This window comes from Orbicella franksi, chromosome 6 (genome assembly GCF_964199315.1).
Source record: "Orbicella franksi chromosome 6, jaOrbFran1.1, whole genome shotgun sequence".
NCBI classification, from domain to species: domain Eukaryota; kingdom Metazoa; phylum Cnidaria; class Anthozoa; order Scleractinia; family Merulinidae; genus Orbicella; species Orbicella franksi.
The window spans coordinates 14,724,682-14,745,506 of NC_138150.1; the positions used below are offsets into that span (position 1 = coordinate 14,724,682).

The following is a 20,825-nucleotide window of genomic DNA, read 5'->3' on the forward strand; positions in this document are numbered from 1 at the left end:
ACGTCACTGCTTGCAAACGAGGCTGGGAAATACCCCGGGTAATTAGCTGACGCTTGTACACGGGTTCAAGGGAAAAAGTTGTGGAAGGTTTGATCAGTCGTGTTGCATTTAGTGTGACCTTTGCGTTCAGTTATTTCAAGCACAAACCATCGTTAAACTTCGTTCTAACTGTAGGAGAAGTTTCAGCGATCCTCGCAGTTTAAGTGGAGATGAAAATTTGAGTAAGTTACCTAAAGCGGAAGTAACGTCTTCGTCTGTCTGTCCCCCGTTCTATCGTACAAGTTCGCTGACAGCAATCATCGATGGCAGATGACTTTGAATTTAGAGGTTTTATGCTACAAGTTAGCCAGCGTATGTCATCGAATGACTTTGGACAACTTAAGTATCTCTTGAAAGGATATGTTTCAAACGCCAAATGCGAGGAAATAAAAGCAGTTTGCGAGTACTTCGAGGAACTCCAAAGGATGTGCTTGCTGACCCCGACAAATTTTGGTGTGTTAAAGAAAGCTCTTGGTTTAATAGGACGTCAAGATCTTGTTGAAGAGATAGAACAAAAAGAGCAATACTTTGCCAATTTGTTCAGAGGCAAGAAGGGAGATAGCTTGGAACCAAAAGGTTTGTGTCTCATCGTAGCTGTGCCCTCTTGCTCGACTTATTATGCCCCATTCACATTTTCTAAACTAGTTTAACTAAATCAGGTTTAGGTTTTTGCGATTTGTCGATTACGCCTTGCAGTTATTTTGAGAATATAAATTTCAAACCACCTTGCTACCATATTACAATCAAACAGGTTTTTACCTTGTTTATATGTTTTGGGGGTGTGTACAGTATGAGTAACTAATTTTTAACCTTGTTTAATTAAATCACTTTTGTTGGTGTGAACGGGGTATTAATTCTCTGTTTTACATGCCGTCGATCTGCTGTAAGCTTATAAGCTTAATTTATTGGTTTAAGATTAGCAATAGCCTGTAAACAAATTGTCTTCCTCTCCCACCCCTATCGTCTACCTGCCTAGGAACTTGCTCACGGGCTATTTCATGTACCTATTAATATACAGAGGCCAGGATATTATAGGTGAATTTCCTAACTATAACATGTTTGTGCCACTTGTTGGTATAGGAATTCTTCATGTATATGTACATCTGTAAATATCTTCCTAATCCCTAGGCCTCATTATTTTGCTATGGTCAACTGAGTCTAGGTCTTCTTGCCATTTATTGTATATAGTATTTAGCAGCTTGTGTGTAACAGGCACTGATAGGATGCTTCTCACTCAGACTCAACATTCCAAAATTTTCAAAGTACTGCAATGAAATGTGTCCTGCTTACGCTAATACTCCACCAGTAATGGCCAAGATGTCATCAAATGCTTTTATCTATGAATTCTATGATGAAATTTTAAAGATGCCATGCCTGATCAATCTAAACCATCTGACTAGTATGACTGAACTGTTTATATTTCTCGTGTGCAGACCCCAAAAGAGACCTTGATAGCTTAAAACAGGGCATTTCATCCTGAGAAACCTCATTGAATAAGACAACTAGAATGCATGGACCTGCCCTTTCCACATGTGTGTCTCCTTAGTACCATTAATAAAAACATTATAGATAAAGTGTTGCAATCAAGAATAACAAGCAATTTTCTTTTATTAATTTCATGGATCATCTATCTTCATTCTATCTATTCTGTTTCTGAGAACTAATGGGTGACTCCAGAAAGTATCTATACTCATACCATGGGCAGCATCTTGAAATTATGAGAGAGAAAGAGGGGGGAGGGTTTCTTGGACTGGAATTCTGAAGGCATGAAGGGTAACGCAGAGAGGGAAGGGGGAAGACAGAAGGGGAAGACGGCAAAAGCTTCGCTTGAAATTAAATCACTGATCAGATAACTTTTCCAGTTTGTAAATCAAGCACGAACTGACTGCAGAAGCAAGATAAAGATTGACGGAAGGATGGAATTTGGAGGGCACGGGGGTAGAGCATTTTGGAATTTCTGAAGGTAGTGGGGGAGGGGGTCAAAATGTTCATGCTGCCCATGGTAGGGTATGTATATTTTCTGGAATCACCCAATGTGTAGTTGGCAAAATGGGAAGTATTTTCTTCATAGAGTATTTTCTCTTGTGTCCTGAATAAATGCTGGGTCTGACCTTGGTAGGTCTGTAAATAAGAACCTCAAGGAATTTATAATCAAGGAAAGTAAACTTTAGGTGTAATTATAATATATCTAGCTCTGAAAAATACCTAATAAAAACAAATAAACTCCAGGATCAACTCTGTGGGAGGTGCAGTGGGTTCATGGTTAGTGCGTTCATCTCTGGATCAAGCGGTCTGGGTTCGAGTCCTGGCCATGGACATTGTGTTGTGTTCTTGGGCAAGACACTTTACTCTCACAGTGCCTCTTTCCACCCAGGTGTAGGTACCGGTGACCTTAATGCTGGGGGTAACCCTGTGATGGAGTGCATCCCATCCAGGGGGAGCAGAAATACTCCCAGTCGCTTCATGCTTCAGAAACCAGGATAAGCTCCGGCCTGATGGGCCACTTGGCTTGTATGCAGACTATCAAATCAACTGCACAATTCAAATAAATGCTGGATCCATAGGGCTTGAAAGAATCTGAAAGTGACTTGTCCCAAGGGCAAGCTGGAATTTGAGCCCTGTTCCTTGAAGCCAAGGTTAAAATAAACACCAGGGGTGTTAAATTGAGAAAATGCAGTATGAATCACCACTTAATTCTCATGATTCAGAGAACCTAGGATGAGGTGAAGTCTGTTAAATTCTGAAGTACTGTTAAAGCTCTTTAATCTTTAAATAGATATTTATTAATAATTAATATTCATTGTTTTCATTTGTTAGAATATGATGCAGTTTGTGATGGCATTACAGAGGCAGCAGGAAAATTGAAACTGTTCCCTCGAAGTGGACAGAACACACCTGAATGTAAGTGAATCTGAAACAGATCTTTGTCTTATTACACTGCAATATTGTATCACTTTGTGTTTATCAAAGTAGCTTTCAAAAGAATTCATGGTGTGTTCCCAGCAATAAACAGTTATGATTGTAGAGAGGTTAATGTTATCAAATTATGCATTATCTTAAAGAGGCTACATGTAGCTCCTATATTTTATTGTGAGTTTGATATAATCTCACTTCAAAAAGTAATGTAGTCTTGATTGAAGGTATCATTGCAAGTGCTTATGGGATGTTTTTGGGAAAAGAAACAAAGAACAGTGGAACAGAGGGCTTTATGCAGCATCGATTTCAATCAAAGTGGATGTTCTTTTCAGTGCTACCTTGCAATGTTACAGTGCAATAGTACATGTTGCTTTTAGTAGTTTGCTAGAGAAACTTTCAATTCATTATCATCTTTGACTTTAAGTAACCTGGAAATCACCACTGACATCAGCATTCCTCCTAGCATTCACTTCCGTGAAAATCTTTCCCCCAGAATAATACCATAAGCACTCATGCTGATATTCTCAGACAAGGTGATCGCTCTCTTTTGAAGTGGGCTATTGATACTGTCTACAGACATGCCTGTCCACCAATTATATCTGTACCCCTTCCACACCCTGCTTTGACTTTATTTCCTTACCGACTGAGGTTCTGACAGAACACATACATGTACAGCTGTAAAGAGGAAAATAATTGGGAATAGTATCCAAAAAAAATTACAAGTAAAATGGAGAGCAGATGTAGTTTAATCATAGTAAGCATTGGATAATCTGCCATCAGACAGATCTTCACATACAGTAACTGCTATTTTTCTTAAAATATGTACAACTGAAACTAAAGGCCTCATACACAACTTTTGTCATAAAAAAAATCCACTCACCATCAATACCTTGTAGTGTTCATTGTGCAGTTCCAGTCTTTTGTCACTCATCATGATTGAAGCTCAAAGTTACTATTTAGGTAGGATCCTGTGGCATCTTTTAGTTATTTCCTGTCAAGAAACAAAAACGTTTTCAAACATATATTTCCAAGTACCTGTTGAATAAGAAATGCCTCATTGACTTCAGTTAACATGACAGGCCAAATTAATTGCGACTAATGACTTCTATTAACAATAACTTTTACTTTCCTGATAAAATAAACTTTACTTTGTTTTCCTGTTAGGTGAAGCAATGCACCAACCTATATACACACTTGTGTTTATGTGGTTATTAACTAAAGTATTTTTATTCATGGTCTAAAATAAGAAAAGGTTGGTTACCTTTAAAGATGATCTGACAATGACAAGTAGATACATGCACAACACAATTTAAGTCTGTGTGTGGATCAAAGTTGATTTGAAACATACAATCATGTGTTTCCTTCAGTTAATTAATTTACTATGCACATCATGAAAAATTGTCATTAATAGAAACCAAAAGACTGAAAGAAAGTGCCATATTTCTCTTTCAGGGAATACATGTTAGTGTAAACATATTAATACTGTAGGTTTAAAGTCCTGGTTACTTTTTAGTTGATAGCGATTGATGTTCAAATGAAAGATACATTTTTTTCCTTCACAGTGCAAGAGAAACTAAAGCTGACAAGCTTAGAAAATGAAGACAAAGTACAACTGGAGGAAATCTCAGATATATTTGGAATAAGTGACAGTGCAGTGACAGAGCTAAGAAAAGAGAACAAGGAAATGAAGAAAGGAAATGATCTTCCATTAAGGAAAGAGGAATGGCCCATACAGTCACAACATCCTGTTGAAATGCGGAATGGTGATGGTGATGAGGAAGAGGAAGTTAAATCAACTTCACATATGGACAATGCTGAGAGCATGGAGATACCAGTTGAGGACACTGCTCAACCAAACAGTAGTGAGAGTGCTGTGGAGGCAGAAGATCATCAGCTAGAATCCAAGACTACAGAGCATGCACTGGCCAGTGTGGAAAAGCTCTCTACAACAAATGAAAAGGAGCCTGTTGAGGATACAGTCCCTGATTGTAATGAGCTGGAGGATTTAAACAAAGCGAAAGACCAAATCAAACACAGTATGACAGAAGCAACCACAGGTGCTACAAGCTCACCTCAGCTGGGAGATGACGCTGTGACTGATGGTGAGGAAAAGGATAAAGGAATTATGGCAGATTCCAAGAAGGGTGAAATCAAACCTACAAGTGGCAAAGGTACTGAAACAGTTATTAATAACATATTTTATGATGTAAGAGGGCAATTGCACATCCATTGTTAAATAGTACAGTGTACATGTAGTACTGTTATGAATTATAGTTAGTAGACACAACTGCACCAATATTCCTGAGCTCAAGCAGAATCTTCTCCTTTACAAAATTACATTGCACATGTAGGAACTGACATTACCGGTATCTAATGCAACTTTGCTGTTTTTGTCTTTAATGTTAACAAAATGCTAATAAGTATTCACTTTGTGTACAAATGTGATAGATTCACTTTTAATTAATTTTAGAAAAGAAATACTATGTTGCAAATGTCATTCTTTGCCAGTGTCCTTCATGTAACATGTAGATACAGCTGAGGAGTGGATCTATTTCTTTTGGCTTATTACTTGAATGTGTTGTTTTGTTTCAGCCAAACACCAGGGTCCACAACATCCACATGGTCCTGGGGCACGACCAAAAGAGCCTCTTTTCAAGAAAGCTAAAACTGCGGACCCTTCAGCAGCTGGCAAACAAATGGCCACAGAGCAAGCTGATGAAGGTATGGACTTCTTATTGTTAGTAATGCAGCCTTGTTAATCAGTAAACTTTACTCTTGAGTAATTTAAAGGAATTAAAAGTAGTTTATCTTGTAAAGGTAAAAGTAAAGTCTGCGCCAGTCTGAGCTTATCCCAGTTACTGCATAGCATGAAGTGACTAGGAGTTCTGGATATTGGGATGCTGGTTCCCACAGCATTAAACTCACCAGTACTCATTTACACTATTCACCTTGATGCAGGAAACTTTCACTATAATAATAAAGTGTCTTGCCCAAGATAACCCTGGCCAGGGTTCAAACCTGAACTACACAATCAAGAACTGCACCTCCCAGTTTATTTTGTATATAAGACTAAAACATCAACAACAAATCAAATATTATAATTACAGTTAAGGCCGCTACAGGTGATGGATACAGACCAAATTGAAATATCACGATGAGTGGATGCCAAAGCGATTGCAGATTATGTTGGATCACAACTGTAGTGAATTAAATTGCAAAATATGAGACAGTTCAGTGCTTGGGATTCTGTCAGTAATAGCTGTCACAATATCAGTTTATTAAATGAAAGATGTGGCAGTGCAACTAAAGATTGAAGTTTACACACATGTAAAATCACGCATACTGCACTGATTTTAGTTGCTTTTAGTTACCTTGCATATAATAATAATCAATATTTAAACAGGGTGACCCCTTCATTCGCAGGACTGGTATCAACGGGGGCCCTGTAAATATCCGTAGTTGTAGGGGTGAGTTCCACTCTTCTGCTCTGTTGCTCCTTCCTTGGCTTCCTGTTAAAATGTCTTTTGAATCTGCTGACGAACCAAAGGAAGGAAGTCTTGATCTAAATTAGCATAGATTTTTGTGGTTTTATTCCTCCATTTTCTCCTTAGTTTTCGTTTTGATTGAGAAGTCCTGTATAACATTGAACACTGAAGATAGTTTTTCACCACATTTCCAAACACCTCAAAGTTCTTCAAAAATACTCCAGTACACGTCGTATTTTTCAACCCTCCTCTTGGAATTTTGAAATGTGATCAAACACAGTCTTTCATTTTTGATGCATTACATCAAAACCATATCTTTAAATTTGTGGCATATATTCTACAGTACATAAATAATTTATATAGCCCATTTCCTACGCAATTGACTAGGAGCTTGGACTGCTGGACACACCCAATCCTCAAGTAACTCAGCCATGCTGCTTTCACCTGTTTAAGACTGTATAATAAGGACATATTGAAGTCACCAGAATTTATGAATGATACACATGGAACTAATGATTTTTTTTTCGTTTGTATTAAGTTTCAGAAACAAACCCACATGGCACATTATTTGTTGAGTCACCTCATCCTGAAATGACAGGCTCTAAAGAGCCAACAGAAGACGGGTATTCAGGTCCATGGACTCCTACAGGAGAAATTTCCCTTGGTGATGGAAATGAGTCTGATGAGTTGTATAGTTCTCATGAGAATGAGAGCACTGAATCTGAAAAACCAAAGACACCGATGGATGGCCAAGGACAGGGTGCAAGTGCCACTACCAGTAAGGGATCCCTTGGGTGTTATCATCCTCCAGGTATCTTGTCTACACCACTTGATCATAAAGCATCTGGTTATGGTGGGCTTTCTGGTGCTGATGACTATTCTTTTCCAGAATTGATTGTGGGAGAAGGCCAAGGACAGGGTGCGTCTGGCTACAGTGACCATGTTATGCCTGGCAACTTTTCTCTCTCTGAACTGTTGCAACTTGCCTCAGCACTTGGTCAAAACTTTGAGCCTGATAATCAAGTGGAGCTTTTGAAAAAACTTCAAGCTTTGCAGACAAGTGTTAGTGATGCTCAAGGGTCAAGCGCTTACAATGCCGCTGCGGCTGACTCACCTTTGACGTCAAATTGCTATAGCAAAGCTGGTTATTCTGTGGTGATTACTGCTGGGCATCTTTGTGAAAGCACCAGTGAAAAGGGTGTGGTTGTGATGGAGAGTGGAACTCAGTTTTGTATTCTAATAGCAAACAACAATAGTTATGGTGAGTAAGACCTTTTGAAAGATGTGCAAACGTATCAGTGATCGTGATAAGAATATTTTAATGTAAACGGCATCATTCTGCACTTGTAGGAGGCAAGAATAACTTAAAATATGGTTCACTCAGTCTTTGTCTACCTGCTACTTGTAGTTTGTATAGGTAATTGTATGAATGTGAGTGCAATTAGGGGTTTACACCTCAAGACTGATATATGAAAATTCCCCCAATATTTCATGAGTCTTTAGGGAGGGCAATTTGATAGAATTTTCAAATATCACAGAATGTTAATCCTTAATTGTTCAAGGGGCCTTTTACAGGATAATGACTCATTTATTCTGTGACTGAGAAAATTACATATTCACGCTCATTAATTTGCACTGCAGTGCAAATTAGAAATTAACAATAAATTGGCTTGCACAGATTCAGTCAATCGCAATGAAGTACATGTAATGTTAGTCATATGATAGATTTAAATATGTAACATGTTCAGTTGTACATGCTCAGTTTTCTGCTCTTAATGTTGTAGCTGCTGAGGTGGATATAACATTTGGTGGAATGTGGCTGGGGGTTTGGGTCGTAGAAGCAAAGCAGTCATTATCTACACCTTTGGTTATAGAGGGCTCTTCTTGGGCTCCGGGTAGGCTGAAATTTTTCAATGCCTCAGATGCGAGAAAACCACAGCCTTCTGTGGACATCTATGGTGACCAACCTGACTTAAATGGTAGAATTGAACTGGAATTCAAGCCTGAGGTCAAAATATTGAAAGTACACGCAAAGCATGTAAGGGGAAACAAGCTGTCTGAAATATCAATAATTGAAACGAAGACCACAACTGTTGGCGACTTGAAACAAGAGATACGCAAGAAGTGGGATTCTGATGTTTCATATTTGTTGAAGGGTGGTGAAGTTCTTCAGGAAGGAAAAACCATCAGGTAATCACCACACACAAAAAATGATTGCAAAATTATGAAGGTATACATGTACATGCGAACAATGTTTAAAGCAATCATGTAGCTATAACATTCACATTTTGCAGCCAAGTTCAGTTTCGTCCAAAAGAAGCATGTTTAGCTGTAGAAACTCTCTCTAGTTGGGATTATTTTAATAACTGAAGAACATTATTATTTTTGTGTGGTTGCCCTTATATGTTGAGATAAATATTTTCCTAGTGCCCAGGCATATCGAAAGTACATTAATTTTACATTATATTGTATGTAGCACCTGTAGCAAGTCTGGCGGATAGTCACTATTTGGCTACCTCACCTTTGCCATCATAGAAATCAAAACAATATTGAATGATGAAGAACTGAGGTCTTCTAGTGAGGTTTATCTTAAGGTCTTTGAATTTTTTTGCATTGTTTGGTTAATCTTTTTAAACAAGCATAACATTTGTTTTGTTTCCTAAGCTCCTATGCCTTGAATGAAAATGAGGTCATTGGGGTACTTAATGCTAAGGAGGAGCTGATGATTGAAACATCAGGAAGAGACCCAATTATCATGATGGTGGATCCTCGTAATGTTTCTGTGGAAGCTGTAATTGATTACATCGCAAAGGAGATCAGAATTCCAGTGGATCAACAGATTCTCAGGTTCAAGGGACAAGATACTGATGTGGATTGTGAGTCCCTCACCCAGATGCTTCTAACATCAAAGCAGGCACCTGTGTTAAAGGTCGACAAGGACAGAACCATCAATGTCATGGTGGTTTTGCCCAGCAGAGGAGATGAAGAGAAAAAAGTTGAAATTAATTGGTCTGCAACAGTTGAGGACCTGAAAGAAAAGCTGGAGGAAAGAAACATTTGTGATACCAGTGCCACATTGAGATTTGGTGATCAGGAGATTAGTGGGCAGGGTGGCAAGAAATTGATTGACTTGGGTTTTAAGAACAAATCAGAGATCATAGTTTCACAGGCAAAAAGGAGTACTTCACGAGGATTCAGTGGCTGTACTTTTGATGGGTAAGCTGCTTGATGCATGTAGGGGTAATTTTTTAAACAAATTATTTTAACAATGCTAGATAATCAATGTGAATTTAAAGGCTACATTTATTAGAGCACACAAAAAAGTTTGTATTGGCTTGCACATATTGCTTACAAGCAATTTTATAGTTATTGTTAGGCAATAACTTCATACATGAACCAATCCTTTGTGTGTTGTTATTTTTATGTTATTTTCCGGGAATTCCTTCTCTATCCTTTAAAGATATTCAAGGGCTGCAAATTTATAGACAATGGAAAATAAATTATTATTTTATTATTTAAAATGTTTGAGTTGATGAGTTTCCAGTGTGATAGGCATTTCTTGAGAATTGACTGATTGTCGTGACTCTAGGTTTAGAGGCTCTAACCTGAGAGGGTTTGGAGGATTTCGAGGCTCTGATGATTTCAGTAGTTCTCCATCAGCTTTGCGAGGGTTTCCAAAAGGTAATTAAAATCAATAATGACACACTGCAGTAACTTGACTTCATGTATGTGTTGTTAAAATGGATGTTGACTTTTATTGTATGTAAAGCTCTTCTTATAGTATTAACACCTCTATAACATGAACACAAGAATAATTTATGCACAGCTCGCTTGGTCTGGGAAAAACCAGAATTTATATGGTATCTCTACCTCTGTGATACAAATACTGTACCTTTAGTAATTATACAAACCTGTGGCTCTGCCTGTTTGGTGCCCAAAGTATACAGGTTGAAAGATAATTAATATGATATTATTATTCCTGGAGTAGCAAATATTTTAATGTTTAATTCATGATAACCAGTGTGTTTTTATTGTTAGGGACCCGTGCTTTTCGCAGTGGCCCAGAGGATGCAGAGGATGATATTTCAGAATATCATGGCGAGGTACCTGTAGCTCAAACTTGCTCTTTACATGCATACTTGACTGCAGAATTTTTATTAATTATATAGAGTTCTTTTCTAATTATGTTAATTTTGGTGTGCTGTGATGTTAAGAATGGCAATATGTTGGCCAGGTTATGAACCCTCATTTGGCTTGCAAGCTACCAGTAAGAGTCTTTCTGCAATCAGACAGCTAATTGGTGTGGCGTCTAATTTTGCTTATTATAAGTATGATCAAACAGGTTAATTATGTTTACTTATCAAATTACACTGTAACTCCATAATAACACCCCCTTGCAATTAATGTAATATGTTTTAGCATAACTCACTAGCCAAACAGTAGGACCAGAATCTGACAAATACTTGGAAATGGTTTCAACCTTAATAGCTTGTAGGTTTGCAAAGTTAAAGTTAAATTAGAGTTGCCAATTGCATGTATCAGCTGATAATCTCAGGCTCACTGTTTAATTGTTTTAACAATTATGATCTTGACACTGAACATGTTCCTGGTGTTGTTGTTGTTGTTATATCTTGATAAAGGAGGGTTTCGCACTGCTTCATGGAACTGAAGAAAATGTTCACAAAAACTTCGAAATAGATAAATCAGGACAAAAATTTGCAAAGGAGAAGGCTGTTACACTGGTTATTCAGCTGAAAGCCAAAAGGTAATTCACCATTGTTGGGAAGTTCATATAATAATTCCCTTTGAGATCCTGGGTTGCCAGCTAGTTGCAGAGATCCCATTAATTCACAGGTGTGTGTCTTATACGGACAAAAAATGGAATGAAATGAAATGAAACAGATGCACAGTTTTCTGGCAAAGTACGTTCTTCATGATCATCAGTTCTCGAGGCGCCAGTAGACGCATAAGGCCATAAAGTACGTTCTTGGGACACAGGAAGAAAGTTCCGAAACTTTTAGTAAATAGGCAAAAGACCCCTGGAAAGCAAAAAGAACCCTCGACTCTTTGGAACTGGGGGTTCCAAGGACCTTTATTTATCAAGACTAGTGGGAACTCTGTTAGTTGTATATGTACTTTACCTAGCTCGATCTATTTGACATTGAGAGGGAAGTCTGTTAAAGTCCCTAATCGCATCCTCATTAAGTTTGATTTAAATTAATTAATTATTTTTTAAATTGAAATTAATGAGGATGTTGTGGGGATTCTGACCAGCACAGTCAGAACAGTCTACTTGGTTATGGGACAGCCCTCCTCCCAAATCCTCTACAGAGCATTGTGCCTCATTTCATTGTTAACCAGAAAGCCCCTCCTCAGTCCCCTTCCCCCACGCCCTCTATTCTCTTTCTCTCAATTATTAGCCTGACCTGATATAAAGCCAAGTCATTTGGTGTTTGGTTTGCAGCCCTTGGTTCAATCCCAAGATGTCCTAAGAACCTGTCTCTTTACATTTAATTATTTTGTAGTGTGAATTTACAGATATCTCTCTTTGTGTTCCCAGTTCATCTCCTGCTCAGAGATATATCTGTGATTTGACCAAAAAATTATATACTGTAACACAGCTTTACAGATCGAGATCCCCGGAGTATCTGTTATTGTTTATTGGCTGTTTTTAGCTGTTGCCTCTTTTTCCACAAAACAACCAGCAGCGACACTACATGAATCTCTGCAGAGCCATGTCTTGCCTAAGAATTTTGCTAGTGGTAGCTTAGACCTTTCCCAAGTGAGAGGGAAAATTGAGCAAGTGAAGAGAGACGGCTGTTTACACAGGCTAACTTTCACCTATGTTGTTGTGGATTTTCTTTTCCGAGTTCACTGAACATACCTGTAGAATTGATAAAACTGAACTATTGACTAATTCTATCTTCTTCTTTAATACAGCATGGGTGCAGCTGAAGCTGCAGCTGCAGCCTCCTCACAAACTTCTGTGCCGCCTGGAGCTTATTACTCAGGAGGGCCTACAGGACCCATGTCAACTCCCACCCCGCCACCAGTACCCGATTGAAAACAATCAAATTTGCACTCTTTGTTTTTGCACCCAGAAGAGACATGGGTAATACGCCACACTGACAGTAACACCAGAATCAAAGACGACTTGCTGCTACCTGTGAAAAGCCTGCGTGTAGACATCTACTGTTTTCTTCGTTTCACACTTTTTTTGCGTGAAGGGAGGTAGACGTCTGTAGGCAGGCTACCTGTGTGTTACAGTTGGAAAAACCTGAATTGGCTACGTGTAGCTATTACTTAGAACTTGTGATGTTGCGCTTGTTTTGTAACACTGTATTTCCTCAAATAGGAAGGGCAATAGTTATTTCTCTAAGGGTATTATGTACGGAAATTCAGCACTACCAATTGCTTTGGTTGTTATTGCGGTCACTATTCGTTACACTGCATGAGGAAACCATCCTACTGGTAGTTCACCAGCATGTAACAGTATGGAGAACACTATCTTTTCAGTGTGCATGCGGTTAAACACAGAGACTAAACATGGGAGGCATATGTTACGGTGGTTTCAGTACCTGTTAGTCTATTGACCTCGAGATCAAAAAATCTGAGTTTCAGCCCTGGCTGGGTTCATTATGATGTACTCTTAGATAAGACATTGAACCCTAGCTCACTGTGCCTCTCACCACCCAGGTGTCTTAACATGGGTAATGATAACGCACATGTAGCTTTAAAGGGTTTTGTTATATAGCTGGCGTTTTTCCCGCTACAGCGCGCCCATTCAGTGGCTAGTTCATGGTCACATGACATCTAACAATGAAACTGTTTCCCGCCAAATGTCATGAGCGGGCAACATTGCGAAAACTCTGACGTCAAACGGGAAGCAGTTCACTGTTACCCGCGAAATGTTGACCGCTGTTGCACGTCATTTGACAATAAAGTGACCCATTTGTTTTGCTATGTAACAAAACACTTAATGAGTGAGCCCGAAGAGAACAGGGAATTTTGTTTCCCTCGAATCTCAATGAGATTCTCGGGAAACAAAATTCACTGTTCTCTTCGGGCTCACTCATTAAGTGTCAAATGTTTTATGACCAGCTGCACCCGATTGCTGATTAGTAAATGCTGTTCCTCTGTAGATGGAAAACGTCCGTAGAAATAATAGAATTGATTATAAATAGCAATAACATGTATTATATTTTATGTCACAGAAAGCTATCAGCAATTTTATTGTTATGTAAGAAGCTAAAACATTTTGTGAACTTAATATGGCTTTTTTCCACCAAGCTAAGGGCCTTATTCCATATCTACAGCTGGCGAGTAATCTGACAGAAACCCCTAACTGGGTTACATTGCCTTGCGTTGATCCACCCCTGAGTTCCTGGAAATGGATTAGATTGAAGAAATTTAATTGGCAGTCAGCCCGCATATGAACGGGTTATGCTAGAGGCCACTCAGTTGTGTTTTATGAGAAATCCGTGAATCTGATTGGTTCTCTCATTGTTCGCTGATAGACAGCGATCGCGCACGCTGCTCTTGAAACTGCCAATTATTCTTAATTTCATACACAATATTGTAGGTTTTGTGCTGTAATCCTTTATAGTGTCAACTAAAACAACTACACTACTCGCCCTCGTTGTCTATGAGCGAAAGTCAACTCGGCTATTCACTCACGGAAAACTCGGGTTCGTGGTCAAATTTTTAACTAGGATACAACATGTAAGAAACCTGAATAAATCGACGACACTTAACTTGTGTGCAATGCTTTATATACTGACCAGCAGATTTGAAGAAAGGCTAACAGGAAGCAAAGGAGTAATAGCTAGTAATGGACCCCTTTCAGTTAATTCCCAATCTGGAGGACAAAACAATATGATTGTTTTGCAGTGAAAGGTTTGTTTCTCTCAGGGGAGAGAACAACTATTGTTTTGTGCTCCAGATTGGGAATTACTGAGATGGATCTGTGGAAGGAGCGAAGGTCGCTGGATCCAGTGAAATTTTTCCCATCCAAAACTTGGAAAGGACTATGTCATTTTCCAACTTAAGAATTAACTGGAATGTGAATAAGGCGTGATTCCATGGCAGCTTCAGTATTTCAAAGGTAAGAAGAATGTGTAATGAAGGGGCAGGAGAGAGTTCAGTGATTGGACTCGAGAGCTCCGTGCTGCTGAATCACAAACTTGAGTGCTAGTGGCTAGGACTTTTGAATCCTTGCAAATTTTACTGCCTGCTGACTTTATTTACTGGGTTTATAGTTTTTGACTTCCGGCCCAGTTAAAATTCGGGTAACGTTTACTTTTGGCCAATCACAAAGACACAGGCAATACAGTGAACCAATCAAAACCTGAAGAAAATCACATGTAGCTGATGCAAAGAGCGGGAAAACGTATTACGATTGGACTTGGTTTTACTTCTAATTGACCTCATTGGATTAAAAAGGTAATCGTTTTGCGTTCTGATGCAAAACCAATTATTTTTCGACACTCAAATGAAAACCGCTCTATTTAATACAGAGTAAAATGTTTTTGATATGTGATTAGAAAATACGCCACTCTTGTCCCGGATGTAGTTTCGTTTGAATTTTATGAGGTGTATTTTCTAACGAAACGCTCTTGCCTATATAGTAATAGAAAAAGGCAATGGATGATGTTTCTTTGTTTTGCTGTCTAGAAGAAAAGTATCAGTCTTCCATGAAACAAAGAGTCTATTTCCAGGAGCCTAAAGCACAGTTGAACCTCTTTTCAGTGGCCATCTTAAGTGGCCAACCCTTAAGGGGGTATTACACCTGAATTTCAACATTTGGGGTACCAATGATTCAGGTTTCATTATCTCAGAACTGACTGAGCTAAACCAAGCAAAACCATACATTTTCTGGTTCTGCAAGAACTAAGCAACAAACTGAAGTAAAAATTTTGTCCTTTACCACCAATATGGGCCCCCTGGAGTGATTTAACTTTCACAATGACCACACCCAATACACTACATCAAAATTCTATCTCATGAAAAATGCATTTCTAAATTGTACTGAGAACACTTTTAATCAATAGTGTAAGTGTGAAGCTATAACATGATGAAGGAAATTTGAGCTATCATCACTCCTGTTGTCATAGCAACCAAACCTGAACGGAAATAATACTTTTAAGTTCTGGAAACAATATCTCATAAACTATGGCTTATTCCTTCAAATGCTATCATCATTTTGATTCTTTACATGTCAACAATAAATGCTGAAAATTTCAGCCAAATTGATTGAGTTCTTTTAAAGTTATGAGATTTTTAAGTTCACTAGTCGCAAAAAAGGAACTTTTCGGGAAACGATTGCTAAAGATCAGAGAGTTCAAATTATGTCTAAATCTCCACTTCACATCAACTTATTTACACAAAATGACTTCATTTGTTAAGGCAAGCAAATGGAAACCACAATGTCACTAAAAAAGTCATTTTTTCTTGGCTTTCTTTGACTGCAGCTGGGCAAGTGGCATGTCGTCGTCAGAGCTACTGGAAAACTGGAGTGGGTCAACATTGTTGAACTTTCCTGCACCATATGTTGCTTTTTCAATTGACTTTTTCTCCTCCTCTGCCCTCAGTTTTGCTAACCTAATCTTCTTTCTGGCATTCTTGTGCTGCTGGGATGACTTCCGCTTTGCACTGTCGATCCTTTTCTTGTTTTTCTGGGCACTTCCACTCTCGGCATGTTTGCCCCATGTGATCCCAGCCTTTTCCATTACAAGTTGCTTACCAGAAGCTCCTTCATTGAACTGGATAACAGCACCAATTGCTGCCATTTCAACCCTTTGTGGGCCATAGTACTTATGCTTGGGGGCTCTCATCCACACTAAGCTGTTTATGCTTTCATTATTGTTCTGGGAGAACCCTGGCAAACAACGGCGGAGAAGGGACTCACTACTTAGCCTTTTGAAAACTGGCTCAAGAAGCTCTAGAAAGACTGGATCCAGATGGTGGTCTTTGTTTTGAAAAGACCCAGTTCTTTTGTATTCACACCATGAATCTTTCCCTGAAGGGCAAAACTTGTGTTGTTCCTTGTTGTTGATGTTACAACTGTGATAAAGCACAGCCATAATGTCATTTTGCATGCTCTGTATGTGCCGTTTTGCTTGCTCAGAGCTGATGTCACCAGAAATAACATTTCTGCGTATGGCATTCCCATAGTGTTTCTGGAGTTTATCAATGCAGCTATCAGTGAGCCTGTGTTTTCTTCCCCCAACTGGCAGTCCATCCTTCAACTTCCCTGCATTCTTTTTTCGAAATTCACGAAGAGCTGTCCCCGCTCTTTTCTGTACATGACCAATACAGTCAAGTTTCATTACTCTTGGACAGTTTGCGTGTCCAAGGTCATGGTCTGATTTCCATTTGTTATGGTCATCAGAGTCGACCCATTTCTTATATTGGTTGCTCTTTTTGTCCATTCGCTCCCACTTATCACAATCTTCACAGCACCCATAAACATCCCATACACTGTTGTATGCCTTACTGTCGCCATCACAGACCATGTATTTGTATCGCAGATTGTATGCAAGAGAATTACTCCACAGTCGTCTTGCAATATCTTTCTCCATGGCTCCACTGGATCCGGTATGATTTTCAGTACAATTTGAACTGTGAGTTGCATACCAGTTTCTAAATTCCTCTGAATTCTCTGAAACCTGTTCCTTCTTACGTGAACACTGACGACAAATCTTTGATGCAAAACCATAGTCCAACACTTGTCCAGAGTCAACAGAAATAACAAAACCGACACCAAAATTTGCCGTAAACCCTCGTTTCGACCAAGTGCCATCAAAAGAAACAGCAATTTCTATTACATCATCTTCAGTAAGATCTAGATTTTCCTTACGGTGAAGTTCATGAACATGTTCTCTAGCTTTTGCAAGCTTTTCTTCAACAGCATCTTTGTGTGCTTTATACAATGCTTGTGTGTGTTCATTCCAGGAAGATGGCTGGCAAGGTGGTGGCATATTCAGAATATCACACATAACAGCAATGGCTTCGCATCCAACACCCATTTCACAAGCAGAATAAACCATGCGGCGATTTATGTCGGATGCATTTTTGGCTTGCCATTTCCCACCACAATTAGCTGATGTCTGCAGATACACTTTCTTCTTACATTTGGTACACTCGATATGAATTAACGAAGCGTTTCCATACCGTTTTGCTTGCTCGTCATTGAAGACTAGCTTCCCTTTCTTACAATTGTGAAGCTCTTGAAAGGTGTTCATGAGACTTGAGAGCTCAACCAAGCGGTAACTGATTGAAGACTCCGGTTCCTCATAATACTCTTCCACAGTGCGAGTAAGTGTAACAGTTCCCAGCTTTCTTTCTGATGCAGTTTCTTTTGAGCATTCTGACTCGCTCTGGCTGTTATCTGGATCCCCTGGATCACTTTGATGATCATTTACCTCTGGCATAAGCTGTGAGCCTTTGCTTGCACTTTCCTGAAACTCTTGTTTTCTTCGCCAGAACGGAGTGCCGTGAAAACGATGTTTCTTAGACTTTTTTGGCATTTTCGGCAGCTAGAAAACTTCTTTATTTCAGTACCGATTTAAGATCTTTAAAATTACTAAACTCCAGATAAAAAACAGTTGAAAGTTACCGATAGAACAAGCTAGAATCCTCCTCACAGACGAGCCAAAATCCAATATGGCGACTCAAAACATGTGCTTGACTTTCATAGTTCAACACCAGTTTACTCTCGGTCATTTTAACTAGTCCCCAGTTTCCCTAGACGATTTATTGCCTAAGAATTATTTTTGGACCGATTGAAGCGGTTTTCAAACCTCTGGTACCCGAGTTTTTTACAGTCTAATGGTGTAAACACTTCTTGTTTCCATGGTAACTGATTATGGCGGCAAATTCAAATTTGACCATAGCGGAGAAAAATCGATATAACTTTAAAACGGGGCTAGATATTGACACAGAATAAACGGCATTTGTTTCTTTAATAAATTATCCATGGCCAGATACAAACAGCTGAAATACAATTTTTTTGACCAAATTCAGGTGTAACACCCCCTTAATAAGCGGCCGGTTACCAAAGTCCCGAAATTATTGTCAGTAAAATACTGTAGATAAAACCCTTATTAATCGGCCACCTCTATTGAGACGCCGCGGCCAACCCCATTAAGCGGCAACCTAGATTTAATACACTTAGTTTAGCTTTGTTTTGGAAAGGCGATGACAGATGATGATGATGATGATGATGATGATGATGATGATGATGATGATCATGGTGATGGTGACGACGGGCATTTGAGACTGACACTCGAGAAATGTAGCCAAACACGAGCCGCAGGAGAGTGTTTTCTGCATTTCCCGAGTGTTCTCAAATGTCCGGAGTGTTTTATCACGGTGTAATACACGGCTTACGCTTCTTCATTTGCTTTATGATATAGATTTTACACGCGAAAAACAAAACACGCTTTTTCTATGTTTTACACTGATAAAACATGGGTTTTTGACCAATCAGAGCGCGCACAGGTTCCTAGCTATATTATAAAACAAATTGAAGTATAAAATCAAATAACCTGGTATAAAAAATTAAGAAAATGTCAAAAACAGATAAAAATTTAACTAGATATATAAAACAAATTTCAACTTAACAATGCTTGTTTAAAAGGCTACGTTTTCAGTTTACTTTTAAAAATGTTCGTGGAAGACGAGTCTTTGATATCTTTTGGAAGTACGTTTCACACTGTTGGAGCCGACACCGTAAATGAACGGCCCCTGTAGCCTTTTAAATTGAAACTGGGCTAAGATAACAGTCCGAAATGAAAGTGTTGACTGATAAAGACATTTCAACACCTTTTTTACGGTTATGTCGACGTGACTCCATGTTCACTGTAAAGTAATTGATGGGCTTTATTATATGCTTAACAGTAGTTCCAAGCCTTCAACCTGCCTTCCAGCATTGTTTGTATTTGAATAAATTGACGTTTCTAACTAACCTTGCTAATTCCTGGCGAGCCCCTATAAAATTGCTTTCAATAATATGTTTGGAAGAGATGAATAAGTGCAGTTTCAGATGCTATTATATCACTGAGAAAATTACTTCACTGTGATTGGCTGAGAGTAGGCCAATTTATCGTTTATTTTTAAATTGCACCGCAGTGCAAGTGAACGCGCTCGCTGTCTTGATTTTCCCAGTCATATAATAATTGAGTAATCGTATGAAAACTCGAGCAATTAAGAATTTACACTACTTGTGATATTTGAAAATTCTTTCAAATTGTGCAATTTTGAGAGAATTTTCAAATATTACTTATAGTATAAATTTTTAATTGCACCCCTATTCAAACGATTAACTATATATACTAATATTTGTAAAACGATATTTTGCCATGAATGATATTTCTTTGTCTTTTCGGGTTTATAAAGGAAAAGTTACATGTCAAACACCGGTGAAAGTGTAAAAATGCAGTGTTTTAAGGTGGCTGAACACAGTTTTTGATACCTGTGTTCATTCACCTTTTTCTCTAAAACCCTTGATCCCTCGGTCGCCAAAAATGGCAGCAAGTAAGTTAACAACACAGACTTTGGTTTTTTGATGGTTAAGCTGACGTATGTGCCGTTGCCATGGCAACATGAATAAATATAAACAGGCCTTTAAAATCGGTTTGGTTTATTTATAGAAAATCTAGTCTTTAGATTTTCTTTATAATTTGCATGCAACAAGCTTGTAACGATTCTCACAAGTTAACACCATTTTGCTAATAATTTAACAGAGAGATCTTTAATTATCCCTTGTTGAAGGTTCACTGGAATATCTAGAATTTCCTTTGTTAAAGTTCAATTATTTTCAATACTCCAGTTACTTATTTTAGAATCGGTACCTCTTAGAGGTGAAAAACAAAAAACAAACATTCAAGCCACACCCACAAATCAGGATCTTGGTACCTCTTAAGGGTTCTATTCAAAATTTCAGACTAGCACCCCCATCATTTTATTTGGGAGTCCCCCCGGGGATCATGACGACACCGAAATGTCGGTAACTCATTCATACATTCAGAAGTCATTATTGGTATGACTTCTGATTAGACAGAAAATTTCTGCCATTATGTTTTTCTGCTCAATCGACGAGCTGCGTCTAAATTGCAACTTTCGTTTACTCCTATGGTAGCTGCGTAGCTTCAGCTGCCCACGTTACGATCAAGCACCAAGATTCAAATTATTTAAAAACTAAAAGCTATGCTAATATGGCAAAATAGAAGCAGAGCGACGGAGCCTAGAGACTGTTTTGTCTGTTCTTGTAAAGAACAATCGTGCTGATGATTTTGCCCTGTTGTTACCAAGCTTCGTTGGTTTCCGAGTATGTCAGACGCAGCAGACTGAAATTAAAAGTTTCCAGATATCACCAAAGAAACT

General features: G+C 38.6%; 3 protein-coding genes across 4 annotated transcripts in view; 1 reads left to right on the forward strand and 2 right to left on the reverse strand.

Moving 5' to 3' along the window:
- The window catches only part of LOC145491439 (uncharacterized), a 172,901-nt gene that overhangs the window by 49,650 nt on the left and 102,426 nt on the right, over positions 1-20,825 (reverse strand). The gene's annotated exons all lie outside the window — the stretch shown is intronic.
- On the forward strand, positions 31-15,201 carry LOC145490838 (uncharacterized). Of its 2 annotated transcripts, none has more exons than XM_081469937.1 (11): positions 31-615; positions 2,857-2,940; positions 4,518-5,126; positions 5,548-5,676; positions 6,979-7,701; positions 8,225-8,630; positions 9,105-9,656; positions 10,030-10,121; positions 10,479-10,543; positions 11,081-11,205; positions 12,381-15,201. In XM_081469937.1, the coding sequence occupies exons 1-11, from the start codon at positions 303-305 to the stop codon at positions 12,502-12,504; spliced, it is 3,222 nt and encodes a 1,073-aa protein (XP_081326063.1). In that variant the 5' UTR covers positions 31-302; the 3' UTR covers positions 12,505-15,201. The 2 variants fall into 2 exon arrangements, with proteins under 2 accessions (XP_081326063.1, XP_081326064.1); XM_081469938.1 differs by having other exon boundaries at positions 2,869-2,940.
- LOC145490468 (uncharacterized) lies at positions 15,881-18,475 on the reverse strand. The gene has a single exon (XM_081469582.1). The coding sequence runs from the start codon at positions 17,966-17,968 to the stop codon at positions 15,881-15,883; it is 2,088 nt and encodes a 695-aa protein (XP_081325708.1). The 5' UTR covers positions 17,969-18,475.

Bases quoted from the DNA above. Each gene is read 5' to 3' on its own strand.
- LOC145490468 (XM_081469582.1), bottom strand. From the start codon at position 17,968: ATGCCAAAAAAGTCTAAGAAACATCGTTTTCACGGCACTCCGTTCTGG.
- LOC145490838 (XM_081469937.1), top strand. From the start codon at position 303: ATGGCAGATGACTTTGAATTTAGAGGTTTTATGCTACAAGTTAGCCAG. The intron at 5,127-5,547 runs GTACTGAAACAG...GTTTTGTTTCAG, and splicing joins CAAACCTACAAGTGGCAAAG to CCAAACACCAGGGTCCACAA. The intron at 9,657-10,029 runs GTAAGCTGCTTG...TCGTGACTCTAG, and splicing joins AGTGGCTGTACTTTTGATGG to GTTTAGAGGCTCTAACCTGA.